At 44.2% G+C, this 26,038-nt stretch overlaps 1 protein-coding gene across 1 annotated transcript in view; it reads left to right on the top strand.

The window, feature by feature from the left end:
- Positions 1-21,557, top strand: part of hdac11 (histone deacetylase 11) — a gene marked incomplete at its 3' end in the record, with an annotated part of 134,670 nt that extends 113,113 nt beyond the window's left edge. Inside the window, exons 8-10 of the mRNA XM_084317101.1 lie at positions 6,889-6,985; positions 11,233-11,411; positions 21,291-21,557. Of these exons, the coding sequence (XP_084173227.1) occupies positions 6,889-6,985; positions 11,233-11,411; positions 21,291-21,557 (543 nt within the window). The remainder of the gene's footprint in view (positions 1-6,888; positions 6,986-11,232; positions 11,412-21,290) is intronic.
- Positions 21,558-26,038: the final 4,481 nt, after the last annotated feature.

Raw genomic sequence — 26,038 nt, 5'->3', positions numbered from 1 at the left:
CTAGTCTGCAGCCTGGGTTTACTAGTCTGCAGCCTGGGTTTACTAGTCTGCAGCCTGGCTTTACTAGTCTACAGCCTGGGTTTACTAGTCTACAGCCTGGCTTTACTAGTCTACAGCCTGGCTTTACTAGTCTACAGCCTGGGTTTACTAGTCTACAGCCTGGGTTTACTAGTCTACAGCCTGGGTTTACTAGTCTACAGCCTGGCTTTACTATTCTACAGCCTGGCTTTACTAGTCTGCAGCCTGGCTTTACTAGTCTACAGCCTGGGTTTACTAGTCTGCAGCCTGGGTTTACTAGTCTACAGCCTGGGTTTACTAGTCTACAGCCTGGGTTTACTAGTCTACAACCTGGGTTTATTAGTCTACAGCCTGGCTTTACTAGTCTACAGCCTGGGTTTACTAGTCTACAGCCTGGGTTTACTAGTCTACAACCTGGGTTTATTAGTCTGCAGCCTGGGTTTACTAGTCTACAGCCTGGGTTTACTAGTCTGCAGCCTGGGTTTACTAGTCTACAGCCTGGGTTTACTAGTCTACAGCCTGGCTTTACTAGTCTGCAGCCTGGGTTTACTAGTCTGCAGCCTGGGTTTACTAGTCTGCAGCCTGGCTTTACTAGTCTACAGCCTGGGTTTACTAGTCTGCAGCCTGGGTTTACTAGTCTACAGCCTGGCTTTACTAGTCTGCAGCCTGGGTTTACTAGTCTACAGCCTGGCTTTACTAGTCTACAGCCTGGGTTTACTAGTCTACAGCCTGGGTTTACTAGTCTACAGCCTGGCTTTACTAGTCTGCAGCCTGGGTTTACTAGTCTGCAGCCTGGGTTTACTAGTCTGCAGCCTGGCTTTACTAGTCTACAGCCTGGGTTTACTAGTCTACAGCCTGGCTTTACTAGTCTACAGCCTGGCTTTACTAGTCTACAGCCTGGGTTTACTAGTCTACAGCCTGGGTTTACTAGTCTACAGCCTGGGTTTACTAGTCTACAGCCTGGCTTTACTATTCTACAGCCTGGCTTTACTAGTCTGCAGCCTGGCTTTACTAGTCTACAGCCTGGGTTTACTAGTCTGCAGCCTGGGTTTACTAGTCTACAGCCTGGGTTTACTAGTCTACAGCCTGGGTTTACTAGTCTACAACCTGGGTTTATTAGTCTACAGCCTGGTTTTACTAGTCTGCAGCCTGGGTTTACTAGTCTACAACCTGGGTTTATTAGTCTACAGCCTGGCTTTACTAGTCTACAGCCTGGGTTTACTAGTCTACAGCCTGGGTTTACTAGTCTACAACCTGGGTTTATTAGTCTGCAGCCTGGGTTTACTAGTCTACAGCCTGGGTTTACTAGTCTGCAGCCTGGGTTTACTAGTCTACAGCCTGGGTTTACTAGTCTACAGCCTGGCTTTACTAGTCTGCAGCCTGGGTTTACTAGTCTGCAGCCTGGGTTTACTAGTCTGCAGCCTGGGTTTACTAGTCTACAGCCTGGGTTTACTAGTCTGCAGCCTGGGTTTACTAGTCTACAACCTGGGTTTATTAGTCTGCAGCCTGGGTTTACTAGTCTACAGCCTGGCTTTACTAGTCTGCAGCCTGGGTTTACTAGTCTACAGCCTGGCTTTACTAGTCTGCAGCCTGGCTTTACTAGTCTACAGCCTGGGTTTACTAGTCTACAGCCTGGGTTTACTAGTCTACAGCCTGGGTTTACTAGTCTGCAGCCTGGGTTTACTAGTCTACAGCCTGGGTTTACTAGTCTGCAGCCTGGGTTTACTAGTCTGCAGCCTGGGTTTACTAGTCTACAGCCTGGCTTTACTAGTCTACAGCCTGGGTTTACTAGTCTACAGCCTGGCTTTACGGCTTTACTAGTCTACAGCCTGGCTTTACTAGTCTACAGCCTGGGTTTACTAGTCTACAGCCTGGCTTTACTAGTCTGCAGCCTGGGTTTACTAGTCTACAGCCTGGGTTTACTAGTCTACAGGCTGGGTTTACTAGTCTACAGCCTGGCTTTACTAGTCTGCAGCCGGGGTTTACTAGTCTACAGCCTGGCTTTACTAGTCTGCAGCCTGGCTTTACTAGTCTACAGCCTGGGTTTACTAGTCTACAGCCTGGGTTTACTAGTCTGCAGCCTGGGTTTACTAGTCTACAGCCTGGGTTTACTAGTCTGCAGCCTGGGTTTACTAGTCTGCAGCCTGGGTTTACTAGTCTACAGCCTGGCTTTACTAGTCTACAGCCTGGCTTTACTAGTCTACAGCCTGGCTTTACTAGTCTGCAGCCTGGGTTTACTAGTCTACAGCCTGGGTTTACTAGTCTACAGCCTGGCTTTACTAGTCTGCAGCCTGGGTTTACTAGTCTGCAGCCTGGGTTTACTAGTCTGCAGCCTGGGTTTACTAGTCTGCAGCCTGGGTTTACTAGTCTACAGCCTGGCTTTACTAGTCTGCAGCCTGGGTTTACTAGTCTACAGCCTGGCTTTACTAGTCTACAGCCTGGGTTTACTAGTCTGCAGCCTGGCTTTACTAGTCTACAGCCTGGGTTTACTAGTCTACAGCCTGGCTTTACTAGTCTGCAGCCTGGGTTTACTAGTCTACAGCCTGGCTTTACTAGTCTACAGCCTGGGTTTACTAGTCTGCAGCCTGGCTTTACTAGTCTACAGCCTGGGTTTACTAGTCTGCAGCCTGGGTTTACTAGTCTACAGCCTGGCTTTACTAGTCTGCAGCCTGGGTTTACTAGTCTACAGCCTGGCTTTACTAGTCTACAGCCTGGGTTTACTAGTCTACAGCCTGGCTTTACTAGTCTGCAGCCTGGGTTTACTAGTCTGCAGCCTGGGTTTACTAGTCTGCAGCCTGGCTTTACTAGTCTACAGCCTGGGTTTACTAGTCTACAGCCTGGCTTTACTAGTCTACAGCCTGGCTTTACTAGTCTACAGCCTGGGTTTACTAGTCTACAGCCTGGGTTTACTAGTCTACAGCCTGGGTTTACTAGTCTACAGCCTGGCTTTACTATTCTACAGCCTGGCTTTACTAGTCTGCAGCCTGGCTTTACTAGTCTACAGCCTGGGTTTACTAGTCTGCAGCCTGGGTTTACTAGTCTACAGCCTGGGTTTACTAGTCTACAGCCTGGGTTTACTAGTCTACAACCTGGGTTTATTAGTCTACAGCCTGGTTTTACTAGTCTGCAGCCTGGGTTTACTAGTCTACAACCTGGGTTTATTAGTCTACAGCCTGGCTTTACTAGTCTACAACCTGGGTTTATTAGTCTGCAGCCTGGGTTTACTAGTCTACAGCCTGGGTTTACTAGTCTACAGCCTGGGTTTACTAGTCTACAACCTGGGTTTATTAGTCTGCAGCCTGGGTTTACTAGTCTACAGCCTGGGTTTACTAGTCTGCAGCCTGGGTTTACTAGTCTACAGCCTGGGTTTACTAGTCTACAGCCTGGCTTTACTAGTCTGCAGCCTGGGTTTACTAGTCTGCAGCCTGGGTTTACTAGTCTGCAGCCTGGGTTTACTAGTCTACAGCCTGGGTTTACTAGTCTGCAGCCTGGGTTTACTAGTCTACAGCCTGGGTTTACTAGTCTACAGCCTGGCTTTACTAGTCTGCAGCCTGGGTTTACTAGTCTACAGCCTGGGTTTACTAGTCTGCAGCCTGGGTTTACTAGTCTACAGCCTGGCTTTACTAGTCTACAGCCTGGGTTTACTAATCTACAGCCTGGCTTTACTAGTCTACAGCCTGGCTTTACTAGTCTACAGCCTGGCTTTACTAGTCTACAGCCTGGCTTTACTAGTCTACAGCCTGGCTTTACTAGTCTACAGCCTGGCTTTACTAGTCTACAGCCTGGGTTTACTAGTCTACAGCCTGGCTTTACTAGTCTACAGCCTGGCTTTACTAGTCTACAGCCTGGGTTTACTAGTCTGCAGCCTGGCTTTACTAGTCTACAGCCTGGCTTTACTAGTCTACAGCCTGGGTTTACTAGTCTGCAGCCTGGCTTTACTAGTCTACAGCCTGGCTTTACTAGTCTACAGCCTGGCTTTACTAGTCTACAGCCTGGGTTTACTAGTCTACAGCCTGGCTTTACTAGTCTACAGCCTGGCTTTACTAGTCTACAGCCTGGGTTTACTAGTCTGCAGCCTGGCTTTACTAGTCTACAGCCTGGGTTTACTAATCTACAGCCTGGCTTTACTAGTCTACAGCCTGGCTTTACTAGTATGCAGCCTGGGTTTACTAGTCTACAGCCTGGGTTTACTAGTCTACAGCCTGGGTTTACTAGTCTACAGCCTGGCTTTACTAGTCTACAGCCTGGCTTTACTAGTCTGCAGCCTGGGTTTACTAGTCTACAGCCTGGGTTTACTAGTCTACAGCCTGGGTTTACTAGTCTACAGCCTGGCTTTACTAGTCTGCAGCCTGGGTTTACTAGTCTGCAGCCTGGGTTTACTAGTCTACAGCCTGGCTTTACTAGTCTACAGCCTGGCTTTACTAGTCTACAGCCTGGGTTTACTAATCTACAGCCTGGCTTTACTAGTCTACAGCCTGGCTTTACTAGTCTGCAGCCTGGGTTTACTAGTCTACAGCCTGGGTTTACTAGTCTACAGCCTGGGTTTACTAGTCTACAGCCTGGGTTTACTAGTCTACAGCCTGGCTTTACTAGTCTACAGCCTGGCTTTACTAGTCTACAGCCTGGCTTTACTAGTCTGCAGCCTGGGTTTACTAGTCTGCAGCCTGGCTTTACTAGTCTACAGCCTGGGTTTACTAGTCTACAGCCTGGCTTTACTAGTCTACAGCCTGGCTTTACTAGTCTACAGCCTGTGTTTACTAATCTACAGCCTGGCTTTACTAGTCTACAGCCTGGCTTTACTAGTCTGCAGCCTGGGTTTACTAGTCTACAGCCTGGGTTTACTAGTCTACAGCCTGGGTTTACTAGTCTACAGCCTGGGTTTACTAGTCTACAGCCTGGGTTTACTAGTCTACAGCCTGGCTTTACTAGTCTACAGCCTGGGTTTACTAGTCTACAGCCTGGGTTTACTAGTCTACAGCCTGGCTTTACTAGTCTACAGCCTGGGTTTACTAGTCTACAGCCTGGGTTTACTAGTCTACAGCCTGGCTTTACTAGTCTACAGCCTGGCTTTACTAGTCTACAGCCTGGCTTTACTAGTCTACAGCCTGGGTTTACTAGTCTACAGCCTGGCTTTACTAGTCTACAGCCTGGGTTTACTAGTCTACAGCCTGGCTTTACTAGTCTACAGCCTGGCTTTACTAGTCTACAGCCTGGGTTTACTAGTCTACAGCCTGGCTTTACGAGTCTACAGCCTGGGTTTACTAGTCTACAGCCTGGGTTTACTAGTCTACAGCCTGGGTTTACTAGTCTACAGCCTGGGTTTACTAGTCTACAGCCTGGCTTTACTAGTCTGCAGCCTGGGTTTACTAGTCTACAGCCTGGCTTTACTAGTCTACAGCCTGGGTTTACTAGTCTGCAGCCTGGCTTTACTAGTCTACAGCCTGGGTTTACTAGTCTACAGCCTGGGTTTACTAGTCTACAGCCTGGGTTTACTAGTCTACAGCCTGGCTTTACTAGTCTACAGCCTGGGTTTACTAGTCTACAGCCTGGCTTTACTAGTCTACAGCCTGGCTTTACTAGTCTACACCCTGGGTTTACTAGTCTACAGCCTGGCTTTACTAGTCTGCAGCCTGGGTTTACTAGTCTACAGCCTGGCTTTACTAGTCTACAGCCTGGCTTTATTAGTCTACAGCCTGGCTTTACTAGTCTGCAGCCTGGCTTTACTAGTCTACAGGCTGGGTTTACTAGTCTGCAGCCTGGGTTTACTAGTCTGCAGCCTGGGTTTACTAGTCTGCAGCCTGGCTTTACTAGTCTACAGCCTGGGTTTACTAGTCTGCAGCCTGGCTTTACTAGTCTACAGCCTGGCTTTACTAGTCTACAGCCTGGCTTTACTAGTCTACAGCCTGGGTTTACTAGTCTACAGCCTGGCTTTACTAGTCTACAGCCTGGCTTTACTAGTCTGCAGCCTGGCTTTACTAGTCTACAGGCTGGGTTTACTAGTCTACAGCCTGGGTTTACTAGTCTACAGCCTGGCTTTACTAGTCTACAGCCTGGCTTTACTAGTCTACAGCCTGGGTTTACTAGTCTACAGCCTGGGTTTACTAGTCTGCAACCTAATGCAACCGTATTAACTTTTGTTGCAATCATTTGCTTTAATTTCTGTGACGAGAGAGCGAGTGCTGGTGACCCGACATCACTCAATTTGACAATGTGATAATGTTTGTCTCTCTCTCTCTCTCTCTCTCTCTCTCTCTCTCTCTCTCTCTCTCTCTCTCTATCTCTCTCTCTCTCTCTCTATGTTTCTCTCTCTCTCTCTGTTGTCTCTCTCCACCCCCCATCTCTCTCTCTCTATATCTATCTGTGTGTTGTCTCTCTCCACCCCCCCTTCTCTCTCTCTGTTGTCTCTCTCCACCCCCCTCCTCTCTCTCTCCCTCTGTATCTCCCTCTCTCTGTCTCTCTCAACCTCGCTCTCTCTCTCTCTCCCCCTCTCGCTCTGTTTTCTCTCTTTCCACCCCCTCTATCTCTTTCTCTCTCTCTCTATATATGTGTGTGTTGTCTCTCTCCACCCCCTCCTCTTTCTCTCTCTCCCTCTCTCTCCATCTATCTCTGTCTCTCTCCACCCCCTTCCTCTCTCTCTTCCTCTCTCCCTCCCTCTCTCTCCACCCCCTCCTCTCTCTCTTTCTCTCTCTTCCTCTCTCCCTCTCCCTCCCTCTCTCCACCCCCTCCTCTCTCTCTCTTTCTCTCTCTCCCTCTCTCTCCATCTCTCTCTCCACCCCCTCCTCTCTCTCTCCCTCTATCTCTCCTCTCTCTCTCTCTCTCTCTCCCTATATCTCCCTCTCTCTCTCCATCTCTCTCTCTGCACTGCCGTAGGGAAATGGGCATGAAAGAGACTTCCTGGACGATAAACGGGTTTTCATAATGGACGTCTATAATCGCTTCATCTACCCAGGGGACGGACATGCCAAGAGTGAGTGGAAAGTGTTTCCCCGTCCGCCGGGTTTCCATGTCCCATCGGTCAACTGAAGATACGTGCTTTGAGTTCTCGGAGGCATTTCAACAACATGAACATCTCGTAGAGAAATGGCTTGTGTTTCAGTTCCACTGTATCTTTATTTTTAGCCACTTTTTCTCCTCCTGTTTTTCTGTGTTTTTTTCTCCCATCCCAATTTAGTCATTATGCCAATTCCCCCCTCCCCTTCCTGGTCGTTGCTCGCATGTGCCCCCCCACTGGTCTGTCTAGGGAGCCCTGAAGTCTATCAGATGCATCCTCCGAGACATAGGAGTCAGCCAGCCACTTCTTTTCACCTGCCAGCGCGGACTCTCATTGGCGAGGTGTAACGTGTGGGAGGCTCACACTACCCTCACCATCTCCCTCCCTCGCTGTGCAGGCGCCCTCACCGACCTGTAAGAGTCGCTGTTTACAATGACGAGAATACCACCCCACTGGCTTCCCTCCCGCTGACTCTGCCAATTGAGTCAGTATGATGGCCGGCCCAAGCCGGAGGCAACGCTGACAGCCAGATTCGATACCAGTGTATCTTGCGTTGGTGACGAGCGCTTAGTCCGCTGCGCCACCCAGCCGCCTTCAGTTCCACTGTATCATTAGATTCTACGTTCTGTGATGTAGAGCGGCCGTGACTGTTACAGGGTATCTGTGGGGGATTAAATAGTCTTAAAACATATTCAATTCATAATTCTCAATTTAAGGCCTTAAAGGAACACGCCAACTTGTTGGGAAATTAGCTTATTTGCCATATACCCTGGAGTTTGAAAAATAGGGCTTTTGAGGTGATGAAATCACTGCACCCAGGCAGCGTTCGGCAAAAAAAAAAGTAGTAGGAGTATATGTCTGTTTAGAAAACGAAAATGTCGAATTTTTTTTTTCCATTTCTCCACGTGGTAAATACACAGGTCACAACATGTTTACAGGAACGTTTTGGAGTTGTATTTGGAGTGTATTTCGTGACTGTTGTGAACTATGCTACACTGGCACACCTACTGTACTTCCAGTGAATGACGCTAAGCTAGGCTAACGGTGCGGCTGTTCCCTAAGCCTACTGCATGCACAGAGAAGAAAAGGGTATGTATCTGCTTGTCTAACTCCAGGGTAGATTGCAAATAAGCTAATTTCCCAAAAAGTTGGCGTGTTCCTTTAAAGGTATTCAAAAGTCTTACATTTCACTTGAACTGGTATAAAAAAATTTTTTTTTTTTGTATTCAAGTGTTTTTTTTTTGCAGGGCTAACGGGAGCTCGGTGTGTCTGACGAGCGTTTGTATGGAACGTGCCGGATTTTAAATTAGTGCGCAAGAGCAGCCGCCAGTTCAGTGTCGCTATGTGTTTATTTTCTTGTTAGTTTGGTAGATGAATAGAGTGAGGAGCTGAAGCCTCATGAAGCCTCACTAGATTGGATTCTAATCTGTTGTCATCATGCAGCACATGTACAGTACAACGAAAAGAAGCTTGGCATCCAACCAGAGTGCAAATGTAACAGTAAAGTGCAATAGTAGTAATATACAATGTACAGGTGAATAAACTGGGTATAAAATATATCAATTAGTACTACTGAGTAATAGTGCTAATCAGATGTATGTACAGAGTTGTAGTATTGATATGTACAGTGATACAGGTATTAAGATACTATGGTAGTAAGTCACACTGGCCAGCAGCGTAACTAGTAAGAGTAGGTAAGGGATATGTACAGATATAGATATAGTATCTACAGATATATAAACAATTATTATATGCAAGTATGAACAGACAGATGTGGATACATTATATATACGGTAAGAATAAATATATATATATATATATAATATAAGGTATGTACAGTGTTTTTGTACATGCTATCATACATATAGAGTGAGGAGCTGAAGCTTCACAGTGTGAGGACATTGTGTGTAGACTAGGGCTGTCTTAAATGCTTCGAAGCTTCGAACGTTCGATTCGATGGCACAAGCTTCGAACATTAAAAAAAAATCGAGGTTTAAAAAAAAAAAAACTAAAAAAAAATTAAAAAAAAATTTTTTTACTTCGATTTGTGTGTGTGTGTATGTGTGTGTGTGTGTGTGTGTGTGTGTGTGTGTGTGTGTGTGTGTGTGTGTGTGTGTGTGTGTGTGTGTGTGTGTGTGTGTGTGTGTGTGTGTGTGTGTGTGTGTGTGTGTGTGTGTGTGTGTGTGTGAACTACCCATCCCAGTTAGGACAGCCGAATCCCGTCCAATCTTTCGCCGTCGACTAAAGACTCACTTCTTCAACCATTATCTGAAATGATAAAAAAAAAAAAAAAAGGGGCTACTTAATTAATTAATCCAACCCACTTTATTTATAGAGCACATTTAAAAACAACAACGTTTACGAAAGTGCTGTACAAGTCCCACAACATAAGATAAAAAAAATTAAATAAAAAAAATATTAAAAAAAAAATTAAACAAAAATATTTTTTTTAATTTTTTTTTAATTTTTTTTCGAAGCTTCGAATTAAAATCGAAGCTCGGCCCCGAAGCTTCGATTGCCAAAAAAAGCTTCGAAGGTCAGCCCTAGACGCTAGAGCTTCAGTGTCTTGGCTTAGAGTGGATCAGAGGCTGGCATGCAGCCTTGTAACATTTTTGTTTAATATTTATAAAATTGGTAAACCTAAGTCTTTGTGGTCAGAACTACAACCCACCAATACTAGACATGGCTATGTCACCTGACACGCTGTGGGTCTTCACTTTACTCTACCTCTGCCAAGAACAAATGCACTTAAGAGAAGCGTAATGTATAGAGCTGTTGCATGCTGGAATTGTATACCTGTGAAGATGATGATGATCAGCAACACGTGTACTTTTATGAAAAAGTTGAAGGATGCTGTTATGAATGGTGAAATACAGTTGAGTTACTGATTTATTTAGTTAGTATTGTTAGTTTAGGTAGTTAGTTTAGTTAGTATTGTATTTGTGGTTGGAGCTAGGGATGTCCCGATCAAGTTTTTTTGCTCCCGATCTGATCCCGATCATGTGATTTTGAGTATCTACCGATCTACCCAACCTCCCCCAATGCACAGTTTCTATGTCAAATGTATATACACTCTTCTTCTGGATTTTTTTAGTATCACAAACTGTACTGTATTTGAAAATCTGGTATGTCATAAATGTATAGATGTAGCAGTACTGTCTATCTGTATGTCATGTATGTCATAAGATGAATTGAAAATGGGGGACCCTGATGGAAACAAGACGAAAGTCTTTCTCAGGTCTGCATCCTCTTAACAATTGTATGTATTGAGCTGTACTGTACTGTACCCATTCTGCAATCTGTTAATAAACTTTTCAATCAATCAATCAAACCGATCTTTCCCGATCCGATCAAATTTTTTCTTCTTTTTTTTTACTTTTTCTTTTTTTATTCAACAAACATGACCATGTTCACGTCTTAAACTCATACTGAGGCCTTAGTTTTGGTTTTAAATTGCATATCATCATTCATTTATTTATTGTCACACAGAGCAGAAGAATTTTGCCAAAACAAACCAATAGTATCCAGCTGCAGAACGGCAGACCAGCCACACTCTCAGACCCAAACGCATTTTCTTTGATTTAATTATACATCAAATGATTTATGTCAAGGATTGCAATGCCTCGCTTGAATGAAGTTAACTTTTCACCTGGATAACGTCAACATTCAGGGTGAATGTAATGTGAGAAATTGGGATTAAAAAAAATAAATAAAAAATGTATTTGGGTCTGAGAGTTTGGCTGGTCTGCCGTTCTGCAGCTGGATACTATTGGTTTGTTTTGGCAAAATTCTTCTGCTCTGTGTGACAATAAATAAATGAATGATGATATGCAATTTAAAACCAAAACTAAGGCCTCAGTATGAGTTTAAGACGTGAACATGGTCATGTTTGTTGAATAAAAAAAAAAGGGCCAATTTTTTATTTATTTTTTGCCGATCCCGATCTTCGGAAAATCACCGGATCGGGACATCCCTAGTTGGAGCCTTTGTGGTTTTTGTGTGAGATTTTGAAGATGTTGAGAATGTGCTTAGGCTAAGGTGTTTCTTATGTTTTTATTGTTTTTTTTGTTACTGTAATGTACTGTAATGTTGTAGGTTGTGTGTTAGGACCCCAGGAAGAATAGTCTTTCACCCATGGGTGTAGACGAATGGGGATCCATACATAAACAAATAAACAAATACATGTTGTTGGCCGCGTGGCCCCGCCCTGTCTGTGTCTCCAGGAGCGATCAGGAGGAAGGTGGAGCTGGACTGGGGCACGGAGGACTCGGAGTACCTCCGGAAGGTGGAGCTCCACGCCGAGGGGACGCTGAACGAGGTCCGACCCGACATCGTCGTCTACAATGCGGGGACAGACGTCCTGGACGGAGACCCTCTTGGAGGACTGTGCATCTCACCACAGGTACACCACCACCCCGTCTTGTCAATCACTCCCGGTCCACGTGACGGGTGACAGAGGCCGTGGCTACTTGTCCTTTCATTACAGTAATTATAATGTGATCACTTCAGGTCATTACAGTAGTTATAAATGGGTTCACGTCACGATCCCTTTTTTTCACTGTATGAAGCACATTCTGAGGAGGCTCATACAGAACAGAACCAAGCATTTCACAAATAAAACAAAACTTGAAACTTGAAACTTGGATTTCAACTGCACCATCAGATTATTCCACGTTTACAACTATCACCTCCTTGGCTCCGTGAAGCCGGCTGTCGAAGGCTCTAAATACACAAAATACATGAAGATCCTGAGCGGAAGAGAACGAGGGGGTTTCCAGCTCATAGCTGTCAGGAGAGTTTGTGTTTCCAGAAGTGACACAACACCCCATTCGAATAGTCACTCAGAATTAACACGTTCACAAGGGAGGGACAATAATCTACAACAATTCAGAAGGTTTTCCAGCAACCAGCAGGGGTGTTAAAAGTACCCAGAAATTATACTTAAGTGAAAGTATGGGTACCGTCTCAAAATCTTACTCCAGTAAAAGTCAGAGTATCTGGCTAAAAACACACTTGAGTAAAAGTAAAAATGTTTCTACTTTTAAATGTATTTAAGTACTAAAAAGTAAAAGTAAAAACCTTTTTTTCCGGACTGTCTATTCTTCTGATAGCAGGTGTTTAATCAAGGGATCGTTGCTTTCTAGTCTTGCACAAGGACCAATCAGCATGGGTATGGGCGGGTTAATTTTCCATTGATGGGGATTTGATTGGCTGTTTTTAAATAAAGTGCGGCCGCAGGATTAAAATGTTAACATTAGTTCGGCCAGAGAAACAAATATACTAATTAAAATGGTTGGACCTGTGAGATTTGTACTTTGTAGGTCTGCATTATAAATGTAACAGCGCAGACACACCAGACGCAGGCGGGCGGGCGACCAGCGCTTCACTTTCGCTCCCACGTTAACAGACGTAGCTGTGCCCACCGGCCGCACGCGGGCGCGCGACTTGCGGGCTGGAAGCGATCGCTTTCGCTTTGGTTGGATTCAGAGGCGTGCGCCACGCGCATTTTCACAGAAATACACTCAATATCTGCATTATGATGTTGTTGTTCAACCAGCTAATGTATCTTTCCCAATACAAATAAACCATATTACTATACTTTTTCAGGAGTACAGTCACACTGATCATCATTCTAAAATGAATTATAACATTCTAATTAATTATATAATAACTGGTTATACATGCGACATGGAGAATAGAACACTGGAACTGGAAATCTTAAAAAATTCTTCAAATGGGGACTGACTTCGCAATAGACTAGTATAGGCATTTACAGCTGTTCCAATGTAAACGTGCCTTCCTCCGTGCATGCAAGTGCATGCAAGTGCATGCAAGCGCGGCTGGTGTGTTTGCGCTGTAAGGAGTAAAAAGTATGTTTTTTTTTCTCTGAAATGTAATTGAGTAAAAGTACAAGTATACAAACCTAATAATACTTGAGTAAAGTACAAATCCCCCAAAAACAGTACTTAAGTATTGTAACAAAGTACAATTACAAGTGCTTTACACCCCTGGCAACCAGCCACTGGGGGACCGGACTCTCCCAGAACACATGTCAGTCGGTACTGATTTGGGCTCAAAATCTATTTCACGGAACAAAGCTTCCTTGGTGTCGAATAAGTTCTGTGTGTAAAGTTAAGTAATGAATATGTTGAAGGATCTGGATTTCTAGACGCCAATAATATGTTGGACCAAACATCGGGGTTTCCGAGTGTTGAGCGATGAAGCACTAAAGGTCAGATACCAAACCTTGTGTGCCCTCATGATTAACTACATTGTCACGAATAGAATGAACATCGATATTTCTTCCGCGGCCCACGTTGCGGCAGCGAGCGACGTGGAGAGATGGAGGAGAGGAGCAGGAGAAGGTGATACAGACATGATTTAGGAGACGCGTGGCGGGGCTTACTGGGCTCACAGAGACATGGCCCAGATCACACGTCGACTACAGTAGGTACAATCACAGCTCAGAAGTCACATCCAAATGACAGGTGTAGCCAGAGTGATTGATTGATTGATTGATTTGATTGTGGATTAGAGACATCATCCAAGGGATAAAACATGATAAAATGCAAGCACTTATTTCCATCATGGTCCCTGGTATTAAAAAACAGGACATACATCAACATAAAACAACATCATAAACATTAAGATACAATATGCATATACAGTTGAAGATAAAAGAATAATAAATAAATAAATAAAAACTGTCGAAATTGTAGTTATTTGAAGTTTGGATTTTTTTTTCACGACTGGGGTAGGTAAATTAAATTTCTTGAGACTAAAGTACCGGAAAAAAAGGTACCGTTGGGTACCGGTATCGATTCACAGGTACCGGTACCGTATCGGTTCAAATGTGAAAGGTACCCATCCCTAATGATCGTACATGCTTTTTGAAGCCAGTTAACCCGGGGGCCTGTTTAATGCTGCTGGGCAGGCTGTTCCACAGAACTGCTGCTGAGTAAAGGAAGGTCTGCTGGCCGTAGGAAATGAGTTTAAATCTAAATGGAACTATGTTTGTGTCTCTACCTCTGGTTTCATGGCTATGGTTGTTTTTTTACATACTGAAAGTAATTTTGAAGGTAGCTTGGCACCTCCCCTTTATAAATTCTATATACTAGGCATAGCTTTATCATTGATACTCTTTTTTCCACCCTGAGCCACCCCAGGCTGTTGAAGTGGGGCTGGTCTAGGTGAGTACAAGTGGGGAGCTGCAGTACTATCCTAACTAGCTTGTTCTGGGCAGTTTGAAGTCTAGTTCTCAAGTTGCTGGGGGCACTGTCATACCAGGACAAGCAAGCATAGTCAAAATGACACTGAACCAGTGCCCCTGCAATTGATCTAAGAGCTTTTCTGTCTACTGTAGGTATTTTGAGTTTCTAGCTAGGAATTTTATTCTGTTGTTGACCTTGGCTATTACTTTTTTCGCCATGCTTTCCCCTGAGAGTGTGTTTTCTTTTTTTTTAAACTTTATTTTAAAGTTTATCGCTTTTCTGGTCAAGCATGACCGACAGTTGTAGGGTGAAACGGGAGAGAGAGCAGGGGGAGACATTCGGCAAATGACGGCGAGTCCGGTAATCGAACTCGGAGTCAACCAGATCCGTGACGCAGCACGGAGTCCCGCGACGCAGCGCGGTAACATGGTGTGCTACTGGAGCACCCAGAGAGTGTGTTTTCTAAACTACACCCTAGATACACCACTGATTTGGTACTGGTGACCACTGAGCTACCTAACTGTATCTTGAAACCTTCCTGTGTTTTCTGTTTCCTAGTGGTAATAAATAAAATGGATTCTGTTTTACCTAAATGGAGAGACAGCCGGTTTTCTGACAGCCACCTGACTGACATTCCCTAACTCCATGCTAAGTCTGCTTTCAATATCCGTTTTGCCGGATATCCATTTGAGTGTTACGGTCTGGTGTGCTGTCTAGTCCCCAGTGTTTCATGTCTAGTCCTCAGTGTTTCATGTCTAGTCCTCTAGTGTTTCATGTCTAGTCCTCAGTGTTTCATGTCTAGTCCCCAGTGTTTCATATCTATTCCTCTAGTGTTTCATGTCTAGTCCTCAGTGTTTCATGTCTAGTCCTCAGTGTTTCATGTCTAGTCCTCAGTGTTTCATGTCTAGTCCTCTAGTGTTTCATGTCTAGTCCTCAGTGTTTCATGTCTAGTCCCCAGTGTTTCATATCTATTCCTCTAGTGTTTCATGTCTAGTCCTCAGTGTTTCATGTCTAGTCCTCAGTGTTTCATGTCTAGTCATCAGTGTTTCATGTCTAGTCCTCAGTGTTTCATGTCTAGTCCTCAGTGTTTCATGTCTAGTCCTCAGTGTTTCATGCCTAGTCCTCTAGTGTTTCATGCCTAGTCCTCAGTGTTTCATGTCTAGTCCTCAGTGTTTCATGTCTAGTCCTCTAGTGTTTCATGTCTAGTCCTCAGTGTTTCATGTCTAGTCCCCAGTGTTTCATGTCTAGTCCTCAGTGTTTCATGTCTAGTCCTCAGTGTTTCATGTCTAGTCCTCAGTGTTTCATGTCTAGTCCCCAGTGTTTCATGTCTAGTCATCAGTGTTTCATGTCTAGTCCTCAGTGTTTCATGTCTAGTCCCCAGTGTTTCATGTCTAGTCCTCAGTGTTTCATGTCTAGTCCTCTAGTGTTTCATGTCTAGTCCTCAGTGTTTCATGTCTAGTCCTCAGTGTTTCATATCTATTCCTCTAGTGTTTCATGTCTAGTCCTCAGTGTTTCATGTCTAGTCCTCTAGTGTTTCATGTCTATTCCTCTAGTGTTTCATGTCTAGTCCTCAGTGTTTCATGTCTAGTCCTCAGTGTTTCATGTCTAGTCCTCTAGTGTTTCATGTCTATTCCTCTAGTGTTTCATGTCTAATCCTGTAGTGTTTCATATCTAGTCCTCAGTGTTTCATGTCTAGTCCTCAGTGTTTCATGTCTAGTCCTCAGTGTTTCATGTCTAGTCCTCTAGTGTTTCATGTCTAATCCTGTAGTGTTTCATGTCTAGTCCTCTAGTGTCTAGTCCTCAGTGTTTCATGTCTAGTCCTCTAGTGTTTCATGTCTAGTCCTCTAGTGTTTCATGTCTAGTCCTCTAGTGTTTCATGTCTAGTCCTCTAGTGTTTCATGTCTAGTCCTCAGTGTTTCATGTTTCAAACTTAAAGTACAAGGCCATGATCTTTTGCAATGTGTTATTTTTTAATCATTATGGTCGAGGAGCCTTAGTTCTCAATTATAATATAAACTCACGACGAGAGAGAGAGAGAGAGAGAGAGAGAGAGAGAGAGAGAGAGAGAGAGAGAGAGAGAGAGAGAGAGAGAGAGAGAGGGAGAGCAAGATAGCAAGGCCGCGAGAGAGAGAGAGAGAGAGAGAGATAGTGAGAGAGCAAGAGAGAGCAAGAGAGCAATAGAGCGAGAGAGAGAGAGGGCAAGGCCGTGAGAGAGCAAGGCCGTGAGAGAGAGAGTGAGAGAGCAAGAGTGAGAGAGCAAGAGAGAGAGCGAGGGAGAGCGAGAGAGCAAGGCCGCGAGAGCGAGAGAGAGAGTGAGAGAGCGATAGAGCAAGAGGGAGAGAGAGGGAGAGAGCAAGAGAGAGAGAGGGAGAGAGAGAGAGCAAGGGAGAGCAAGAGAGCAAGGCCGCGAGAGAGAGAGAGAGCGAGAGAGAGATTTACATTCATCAAAAATAATCTCCCGAAGGTCTCATCAAATTCCCTGTGGCCAAAAATAATGTTGCGGAATGTTACTCAGCGGTTCCGGCGCGGCTCACATCGCCGCCACGCCTGGTATGGTAATAAGGAAAACCCCTGCAAGTGTGAGAAATGTGGCTCCCAGCTTTTCTTTTTGGGAGGAGGAAGGAATTGTTCCATAATAACATGGAGAGTTACGACAGAGAGCTGCTGCTCCTCCATTGATTGATTGATTGAAAATTGTATTAACAGATTGCAGAATGGGTACAGTACAGTACAGCTCAATACACACAATTGTTGAGGGGATGCAGACCAGAGAAAGACTTTCGTCTTGTTCACATCAGGGTCCCCCATTTTCAATTCATCATAACATATATGACATACATGACATACAGGTAGACAGTACTGTTACATTTAGACATTTATGACATACCAGAGTACAAAAAGAGTCTAAAAAGAGAGCATATATAAATAACGCACATCCTCCGTTCCTTGATGCTGAGCCAAACTGTAAAAACAGTAGCACATAAAACAAAGCGGGGCTCGCAACTCACTTTTGATGCTCCAAGGTGTTTTTAATTGTGACAAATAATAGCAGCAGATAGAACGTTTTGACCCTTCCGGTCCTTTTCAAGTATATCAAGTTGTATCTGCTGCTATTATATTATTTGTCACAATTAAAAACACCTTGGAGCATCAAAAGTGAGTTGCGAGCACAGCTTTGTTTTATATACTTTATTATATATATTATATATATATATATATATATATATATATATATATATATATATATATATATATATATATATATATATATATATATATATATATATCACAGTTCCTCTGAATACAGTTGACTGGCTGACCTAGATGTTTACGTCCGTGTTCCATAACTCCCTTCATCACCTTCTCGTCCCCCCCAGAGGACAGAGAGCCTGGAGGAACCATCTGGTGCTCCTGTCCTCCTCGTGTCCCACTCCGTCCAGCAGCTAAGCCTCTCTGGTGCTCCTGTCCTCCTCGTGTCCTCGTGTCCCACTCTGTCCAGCAGCTAAGCCTCTCTGGTGCTCCTGTCCTCCTCGTGTCCTCGTGTCCCACTCCGTCCAGCAGCTAAGCCTCTCTGGTGCTCCTGTCCTCCTCGTGTCCTCGTGTCCCACTCCGTCCAGCAGCTAAGCCTCTCTGGTGCTCCTGTCCTCCTCGTGTCCTCGTGTCCCACTCCGTCCAGCAGCTAAGCCTCTCTGGTGCTCCTGTCCTCCTCGTGTCCCACTCCGTCCAGCAGCTAAGCCTCTCTGGTGCTCCTGTCCTCCTCGTGTCCCACTCCGTCCAGCAGCTAAGCCTCTCTGGTGCTCCTGTCCTCCTCGTGTCCCACTCCGTCCAGCAGCTAAGCCTCTCTGGCTCGTCACACAGCAGCAGCATCGCTCCCTCTGACGTCTGAGCTAGGGATGCACCGATCAGATATTGATCGGATATCGGCCTCGATATGACTAAAATAGCAAGACTAAAAAAATAAATGTATAATATAATAAGTGCTGTCAGTTTATCGCGTTAATTAGATTAATTAATTACACCGAAAATTATCGCGTTATGAAAATTAACAAAACATTTATTTAAATCTTTTTTTTTTTATCTTTTTTTATCTCATTAAGTTTCAAGTTTCAAGTTTCTTTAATAGTTGTCATACAGAAGTACAGAATACTTTTATACAAAATGCTTCTTACTGTTACGCTCCAGAGACTGTGCTAGACAAGATAAGTATCAAATAACATAGTATAGCATGTAAATTAGAAGTAGAAAATGAGGTCACAGTGTTCAGTATAGACATATGTACAATGTTCGATGCAGAATAGACGTAACTGAGTTACCATATAATATACAATATACTATGCAGTGTACTAATATGCAATACTATATAGTGCAAAGCAGAAATGGGATGAGGTACAATTTAGGTAAAATTTACAGTAAGGTGTACGAGTTATAGTGCAAATCCTTTATCAATAAATATAAAGTGTGGGGAGTGGGTGCTACAGTGTGTTTGTTTAAAGTGAGTGTGTGCGTGTGGATGTGTGTGCTATGTGCATTTGGTGGTTGTTGTGTGGTGTTCATTGTTCGTTGAGCAGCCTGATGGCCTGGGGATAGAAGCTTCTTCTGAGTTAATTCCATAAGAATGTAGAATACACATTTACAGACTTTTTTTTTATATGGTCCATTTGCATGTTCTTGGTATCTGATTCTAGGGACATCTATGGATCTCAGGGAATGTATTCCCAGTGTCAGAAATACTGTGTCTGTTACTAGGCTTGAGTAAATTGTAATGAACCAAATGAGAATATCAATAAAAAAGTTTTTTTTATCTTTGACTGTGAATAATGCTAAAATTGGATAGATAAAGTATAACCATACGTATATATTGTGAGCGACAGTGGCAGTCGTCTGCTAATCCGGAGGTTCCCAGTTTGATTCCCACTGCTCCCAGGGCAGCACGTCTAAGTGTCCTTGAGCAAGACACACCTTGCATGGTCGCCTCCGCCGTCGGTGTGTGAATGTGTGAGTGAACGGGTAAAAATATGGGGAACAAATTGTAAAGCGCTTTGGATAAAAGCTGTTGTATAAATGCAGCCATTTACCATTTAATTTACCATGCATTTAATAATAATGATAATACATTTCATTTATATAGCTCACTTTAAAATCAAACGATATCTCAAGTTTCTTCCCAGCAGAAGAGAAAATACAAGGTGAAAAGTAAAAACCAGCACAACAGGTCCTAGTGGAAGAAAGAGTGGAAGAAATTAGTCATAAGGTCTGAGGCCCTGGTGGATCCTGGCAGCTGATTCCACAGGCGGATATATACATTATATTTACTGCATATATTTATATCCATATCTGTCTGAATATACCTGCATATAATCCTTCTATATACCTACTTATACACCGTCATATAACCCATATAACTCTGTATGATAGCATGTACAATAATGCTGTATAAACCGTATAATATATATTTATTCTTACCATATCTATCTATCCACATATCTCTGTTCATACCTGCATATAATCCTTGTTACTTATCTGTAGATACTATATCTATATCTGTACATATCTTTAGATACTATATCTGTACTTATCTGTAGATACTATATCTATATCTGTAGATACTATATCTATATCTGTACATATCTGTAGATACTATATCTAAAGCTGTACATATCTGTAGATACTATATCTAAAGCTGTACATATCTGTAGATACTATATCTAAAGCTGTACATATCCCTTACCTACTCTTACTAGTTACGCTGTCTAAGGTCACGGAAAGACTTACGTCCCTACCTCCTATCTCCTCCTCCTACCTATCTACTCCTCCTTCTCCTCCTCTTCCTCCTCTTCCTGCTCCTCCTCCTCCTCTTCTTCCTCCTGCTCCTCTCTCCTCCTGCTCCTCTTCTCTCCTCCTCCTTCTCCTCCTCCTCTCTCATCCTTCTCTTCTTCCTCCTGCTCATTCTCCTCCTTCTCTCTCCTCCTGCTCCTCCTCTCTCATCCTCCTTCTCTTCTTCCTCCTCCTCCTCTCTCCTCTTTCTCTTCTTCCTCCTGCTCCTCCTCTCTCCTCCTCCTCCTGCTCATCTCTCCTCCCCCTCCGCCTGCTCCTCTCTCGTCCTTCTTCTCTTCTTTCCCCTATCTCCTCCTCTCCTCATCCTGCTCCTCCTCCTACCTATTTACTCCTCCTTATCCTCCTGCTCTTCCTGCTGCTCCTCTTCCTCTCTCCTCCTCCTTCTCTTCTTCCTCCTCCTGCTCATCCTTCTCTCTCCTCCCCCTCCTCCTGCTCCTCCTCCTCTCAACTGCTCCTCCTGCTCCTCCTCCCCCTCCTCCTGCTCCTCCTCCTCTCAACTGCTCCTCCTGCTCCTCCTCCCCATCCTTCTGCTCCTCTCTCCTCCTGCTCCTCCTCCCCCTCCTCCTGTTCCTCTCTCCTCCTCTCTCCTCCTGCTCCTCATCCTACCTATCTACTCCTCCTTCTCCTCCTCTTCCTGCTCCTCCTCTTCTCTCCTCCTCCTCTCTCCTCCTCATTCTCTTCTTCCTCCTCCTCCTGCTCCTCCTCCTCTCTCCTCCTCTCTCCTCCTGCTCCTCATCCTACCTATCTACTCCTCCTTCTCCTCCTCTTCCTGCTCCTCCTCTTCTCTCCTCCTCCTCTCCTCCTCATTCTCTTCGTCCTGCTCCTCCTCTCTCCTCCTCCTGCTCCCCCTGCTCCTCCTCCCCTCTCCTCCTTCTCTTCTTCCTCCACCTCCTCTCCTCCTGCTCCTCCTCCTCCCTCTCTCCTCCTCATCTCTATTCCTGATCCTCCTCCTCTCTCCTCCTCCTCCTCCTGCTCCCCCTGCTCCTCCTCCCCTCTCCTCCTTCTCTTCTTCCTCCACCTCCTCTCCTCCTGCTCCTCCTCCTCCCTCTCTCCTCCTCATCTCTATTCCTGATCCTCCTCCTCTCTCCTCCTCCTGCTCCCCCTACTCCTCCTCCTCTCTCCTCCTTCTCTTCTTCCTCTCCCCCCCTGATCCTCCTCCTCCTCCCCCACCCCCTCCTCCTCCTCCTCCCCCCCCCCTCCTCTTCCCCCTCCCCCCCCCCCCCCCTCCTCCTCAGGGCATTGTGAAGCGGGATGAGATGGTGTTCAGGGCGGCGCGCCGGCGAGGGATCCCCATCCTCATGGTGACGTCCGGGGGCTACCAGAAGAAGACGGCTCGCATCATCGCCGACTCCATCCTCAACCTGCGTCGCCAGGGCCTGATTGGTCCAGGGCCAGAGGGGGAGGGGCCTGCGGGGGAAGGGTGTTCGTCACTCACGACTGGTGTGACGAGCAGCAGCGGCGTCGGGACGACCGGTTCAGCGCTCCCCGCCAACGTCATCTGAACAGAACCGACCCGAAGTTCTAGTTTCTGATGGTGACGCATCACATATGAATTATTATTGCATCGCTCCACTGCAGTAATGATGTCGTGGAGCCTGGGACTGTTTGACAGAAATGTGCTTGATTTAATATTTATGATGGGGGTATTATGCAATGCTTGTTTGCGCATAGAGAACAAAAGCACGAGTTTCCGTCCGAGGGTATTTTTCCATTGTGCACGAGTGTTGGCAGAGGTTTTCAAAGGGAATTATGATTGTTGTTATTATTATTATTATTATATATAATTAATTATGAATCTCTTGACTTTGAACCAATACCAGAAGCTCTTATGCACAACGCGGAAATGTATTCTTGAATTTTTAACGATTGGTAGTATATTTAATGTATATAACTATAGAACGTTCTAGACTGACTTCTCTCACCTCAGGAAACGTGATAATTGTATTTATGAAAGATTACATATTAATCCTTAAGAGAGAACTTGTGACTAATCTCTCCTCATTGTCATCCAGCTCGGTTTATGCAGGAAAGAAGATAATTAGGAAGATTCTAACGATGAAAGATGACTCTATTGCTAATATTTAACATTGCCACTCATAACAGCATAATATATATTTTTGCTCATTATTGGCGTTTTGTGTGAGGTTGGTATTTTACTATTTGTTACTACAGGGAAATATTTTTGCATATTAATTGGACATTTTAAACCAAATTTCTTTTTTCTTTTTTTATCCTCAAGTTCTTCAACATTTCCATTCTGTCTCCTAAAAAGCAGTGTTTCCACCGTCGGTGAGCAATGCAAAAAAATTAGGGATGCTCGATATTGGCTTTTTTACCGATACCGATATTCCGATATTGTCCAACTCTTAATTTCCGATACCGATATCAACCGATATCAACCGATACCGATATATGCAGGGTTTCCCACCCCAAAAAACTGAATAATTTCAGGTAACTAATCATTTCACTGGATATATATATAACAAATATTGTTATTGTTTTTTTCTTTTTTTAAACCGATACCGATATTTTCCGATATCACATTTTACTGCCGATATCGGCCGATAATATAATATATAAGACCAAACCAACCGATGAATCAACTAAAACTAAGAAAGTCTTGACTGACTTTAAGACCAAACCAACCGATGAATCAACTAAAACTAAGAAAGTCTTGACTGACTTTAAGACCAAACCAACCGATGAATCAACTAAAACTAACAAAGTCTTGACTGACTTTAAGACCAAACCAACCGATGAATGGACTGAAAGGGAGCAGCTGTGTTGCTCCGTACCGTAGGAGTCGTCCAAATGAGAGGAGAGGATATTCAGTCAGTCAGATCAAACTGATTAAAGTAGCACTTGAAGTCAACCATAGCCCGCCTACAACTACCCCAAAACGCTGCTGCTAGACTGCTCACAGGTACCCAGAAGAGAGCTCACATCACCCCTGTTCTTGCCTCCCTTCACTGGCTCCCGGTGCGCTACAGAATATAATTCAAGGTTCTCCTATTAGTTTATAAAGCCCTAAATGGTAAGGCCCCTGTTTACCTAGCAGACCTCCTCACCCACTATACCAACGTCAGGGCCCTCAGATCGGCTAGACAAGGGTCTCCTAACTACCTGTAGGTCCAATTTCAAGTCAAGGGGGGGCATGCTTTTGCTGTCGCAGCCCCTGACCTCTGGAACAGCATCCCCATGTCCATCAAATCTGCCCCCTCCATCGAGTCTTTTAAATCTAAACTAAAAACCCATGAATACTGCCTGGCCTTCCCTGACTCACTCCGACTCTTGCCTTGCTTGTTGACGTGTTGTTTTGTATCTTTGTCTGTCCGTTGGTTGTTTATATTTTGCTGTTTATTCTATACTTTTCTAGCACTTTTCTTTGTTTTTAGCTATGCGACTTACTGTGAAGCACTTTGGTTGACAAGTGTCATGTCTAAATGTGCTATACAAATAAATGTGATTGATTGAAGTAACATGAATATGATATTAATAGAATCACAGTGAACAGTTTTGCACAGCAGGCCGTGGAGCACAGAAAGTACCGAAATACGAAGAGCGTCACGCCCACGTCGAGTTCCTCTCGGGTCAGCTTTGCCTGTGTGTGCGTTACACTTGTTACCGGGGCAGAACTAATCTCTAGCTAAACCGTGTTGACAGGTCTGTGGCTTGTGGAGTAAACGGGAGAATAAATATACTCTCTCTTGTTCCTTGCGGAGCGACGCAGAATGTCACGGTTCCATTAGAAGTGTCCCGGTCTCACCTCCCGGGGGCGCCGGACCAGGTGTGAGGAAGGTTCACGGAGGTCGAGAGGCTCGTCATTTATTTATTTTCAAACCGTGCAACCTATACAATACAAGACAACCACAAAACAGTACAATAACCACCACAAAACAATAGACAACCGTAACTAACAACAGACACCACTTAATGGTTTGAAAGGGGGGATGGTAGAAGCTAAGCTTGTGAATTTCCATTCCCCACACCCTGCCCATCAATTGCTATACGTACAACATGTGCCATAGCTCTGTTTCCCACATTCCCCGACATCTCAACAAGACATACATGAGTCTGACTAGATAATACACATTCTATATAACATTCCTTTTAATGCCAAACGTCATGTTCACCCTCCTCCTTATACCTTTCCAATATTCCTTTTTTTTTTTTTTGGTTTATGTTTTTACTCAGTTTAACCTCCTCGTCCAATCCATTCCATAATCTCACTCCACAAACAGATATGCACGTAGATTTAACAGTGGTTCTTGCACTCGGTTGCTGAAGTTTCTGTTTCCCTCTAAGACTATAATAGCTGGAACTGTCCGCCTGATAGACGTTTTCCCCAAAGAGGAAGCTGTTGACCAAAATGTTAACAACGGGGTGTTTGTGGAGAGGAGGAAGCCCTTCTAACGGTTCTAACCGAGATGATGGAATATCAACAACTGGTGCAGAACATTTCACAGCTGGGCTACAAGTGTTTTTATATTTGGTACTAGCCTAGGTCGTGTACACACGCTGGTTGTGAGGGGCCTCCAGATGGCTGGTCTCTCTCAGGGAAGGGCCAAGATGTTAGCAAGGTGTTCAGTATCTGCTATTATTAGTAGCTGCTCAGTTAGCAAGGTATTCAGTATCTGCTGTTTTGGTAGCTGCTCAGTTAGCAAGGTATTCAGTATCTGCTGTTATTGGTAGCTGCTCAGTTAGCAAGGTATTCAGTATCTGCTGTTATTGGTAGCTGCTCAGTTAGCAAGGTATTCAGTATCTGCTGTTATTGGTAGCTGCTCAGTTAGCAAGGTATTCAGTATCTGCTGTTATTGGTGGCTGCTCAGTTAGCAAGGTATTCAGTATCTGCTGTTATTGGTGGCTGCTCAGTTAGCAAGGTATTCAGTATCTGCTGTTATTGGTAGCTGCTCAGTTAGCAAGGTATTCAGTATCTGCTGTTATTGGTAGCTGCTCAGTTAGCAAGGTATTCAGTATCTGCTGTTATTGGTGGCTGCTCAGTTAGCACGGTATTGTTCAATATCTGCTGGTATTGGTAGCTGCTCAGTATGGAGGAGACACTGCTATTTTTTTTTTTATGTATTGTTTTCCTTTTCACCCGCTAATGGTATTTTCATCACGTGTGTTATTCTTCTGTTTGTGGTGCAACACTGTGGTTGCAATCAGGCTAAAATATTTTGTCACTAACTGTCTCTCAATATCTGATTGCATTATTAGAATAGAAATACTTTAATTATCCCGAGGGACATTTGGCCAATTAGTGTGTAGCCTATGTCCTTGATATACAGTTAGGTCCATACATATTTTCACAGTTTTGTCTCTGTACACCACCACAAAGGATTTGTAAATGCAATCAAGATGTGCTTTAAGGCCAGACTTGAAGCTTTAATTTGAGGGTACTTACAATCAGGTGAACAGTGCAGGAATGACAGTTTCTACAAGTGCCTCCCTGACAGTCTGCACTCGAAGCACATCTTGATTGTTTCATTTCAAGTCCGTTGTGGTGTACAGAGATGGAATGATGACGATTGTATTGATGTCCAAATATGTATGGAGGACCTAACTGTACTTTGTGGACATAAATAAATTATTAAAATGTGTGTGTGGGAGGGGGGCTGTCAATGTGACCATGAAAAGTAATGAATTACTTGCATGGCATTGCACTGTATAACGTTGCTTTCATGTGAAAACCAGATTTTAAGAAAATCAACCGCTTTGACCGACGTGTATTTTGGAAATTCTAGAGAACAGGCTTCATTATATCCCCAAAACAATAAAGACCACATCTTCAATTCAAAACACTCTTAACCCAATAAAGACAACATCTTCAATTCAAAACACTCTTAACCCAATAAAGACCATGTTGATACCTTAAATTCAAAACACTCTTAACCCAATAAAGACCACATCTTCAATTCAAAACACTCTTAACCCAATAAAGACCATGTTGATACCTTAAATTCAAAACACTCTTAACCCAATA

The sequence above is a fragment of the Notolepis coatsorum genome, assembly GCF_963971535.1.
Source record: "Notolepis coatsorum genome assembly, chromosome: 6".
NCBI classification, from domain to species: domain Eukaryota; kingdom Metazoa; phylum Chordata; class Actinopteri; order Aulopiformes; family Paralepididae; genus Notolepis; species Notolepis coatsorum.
The sequence above is the reverse complement of the archived record's forward strand: the minus strand, read 5'-3'. Positions and strand labels throughout refer to the sequence as shown.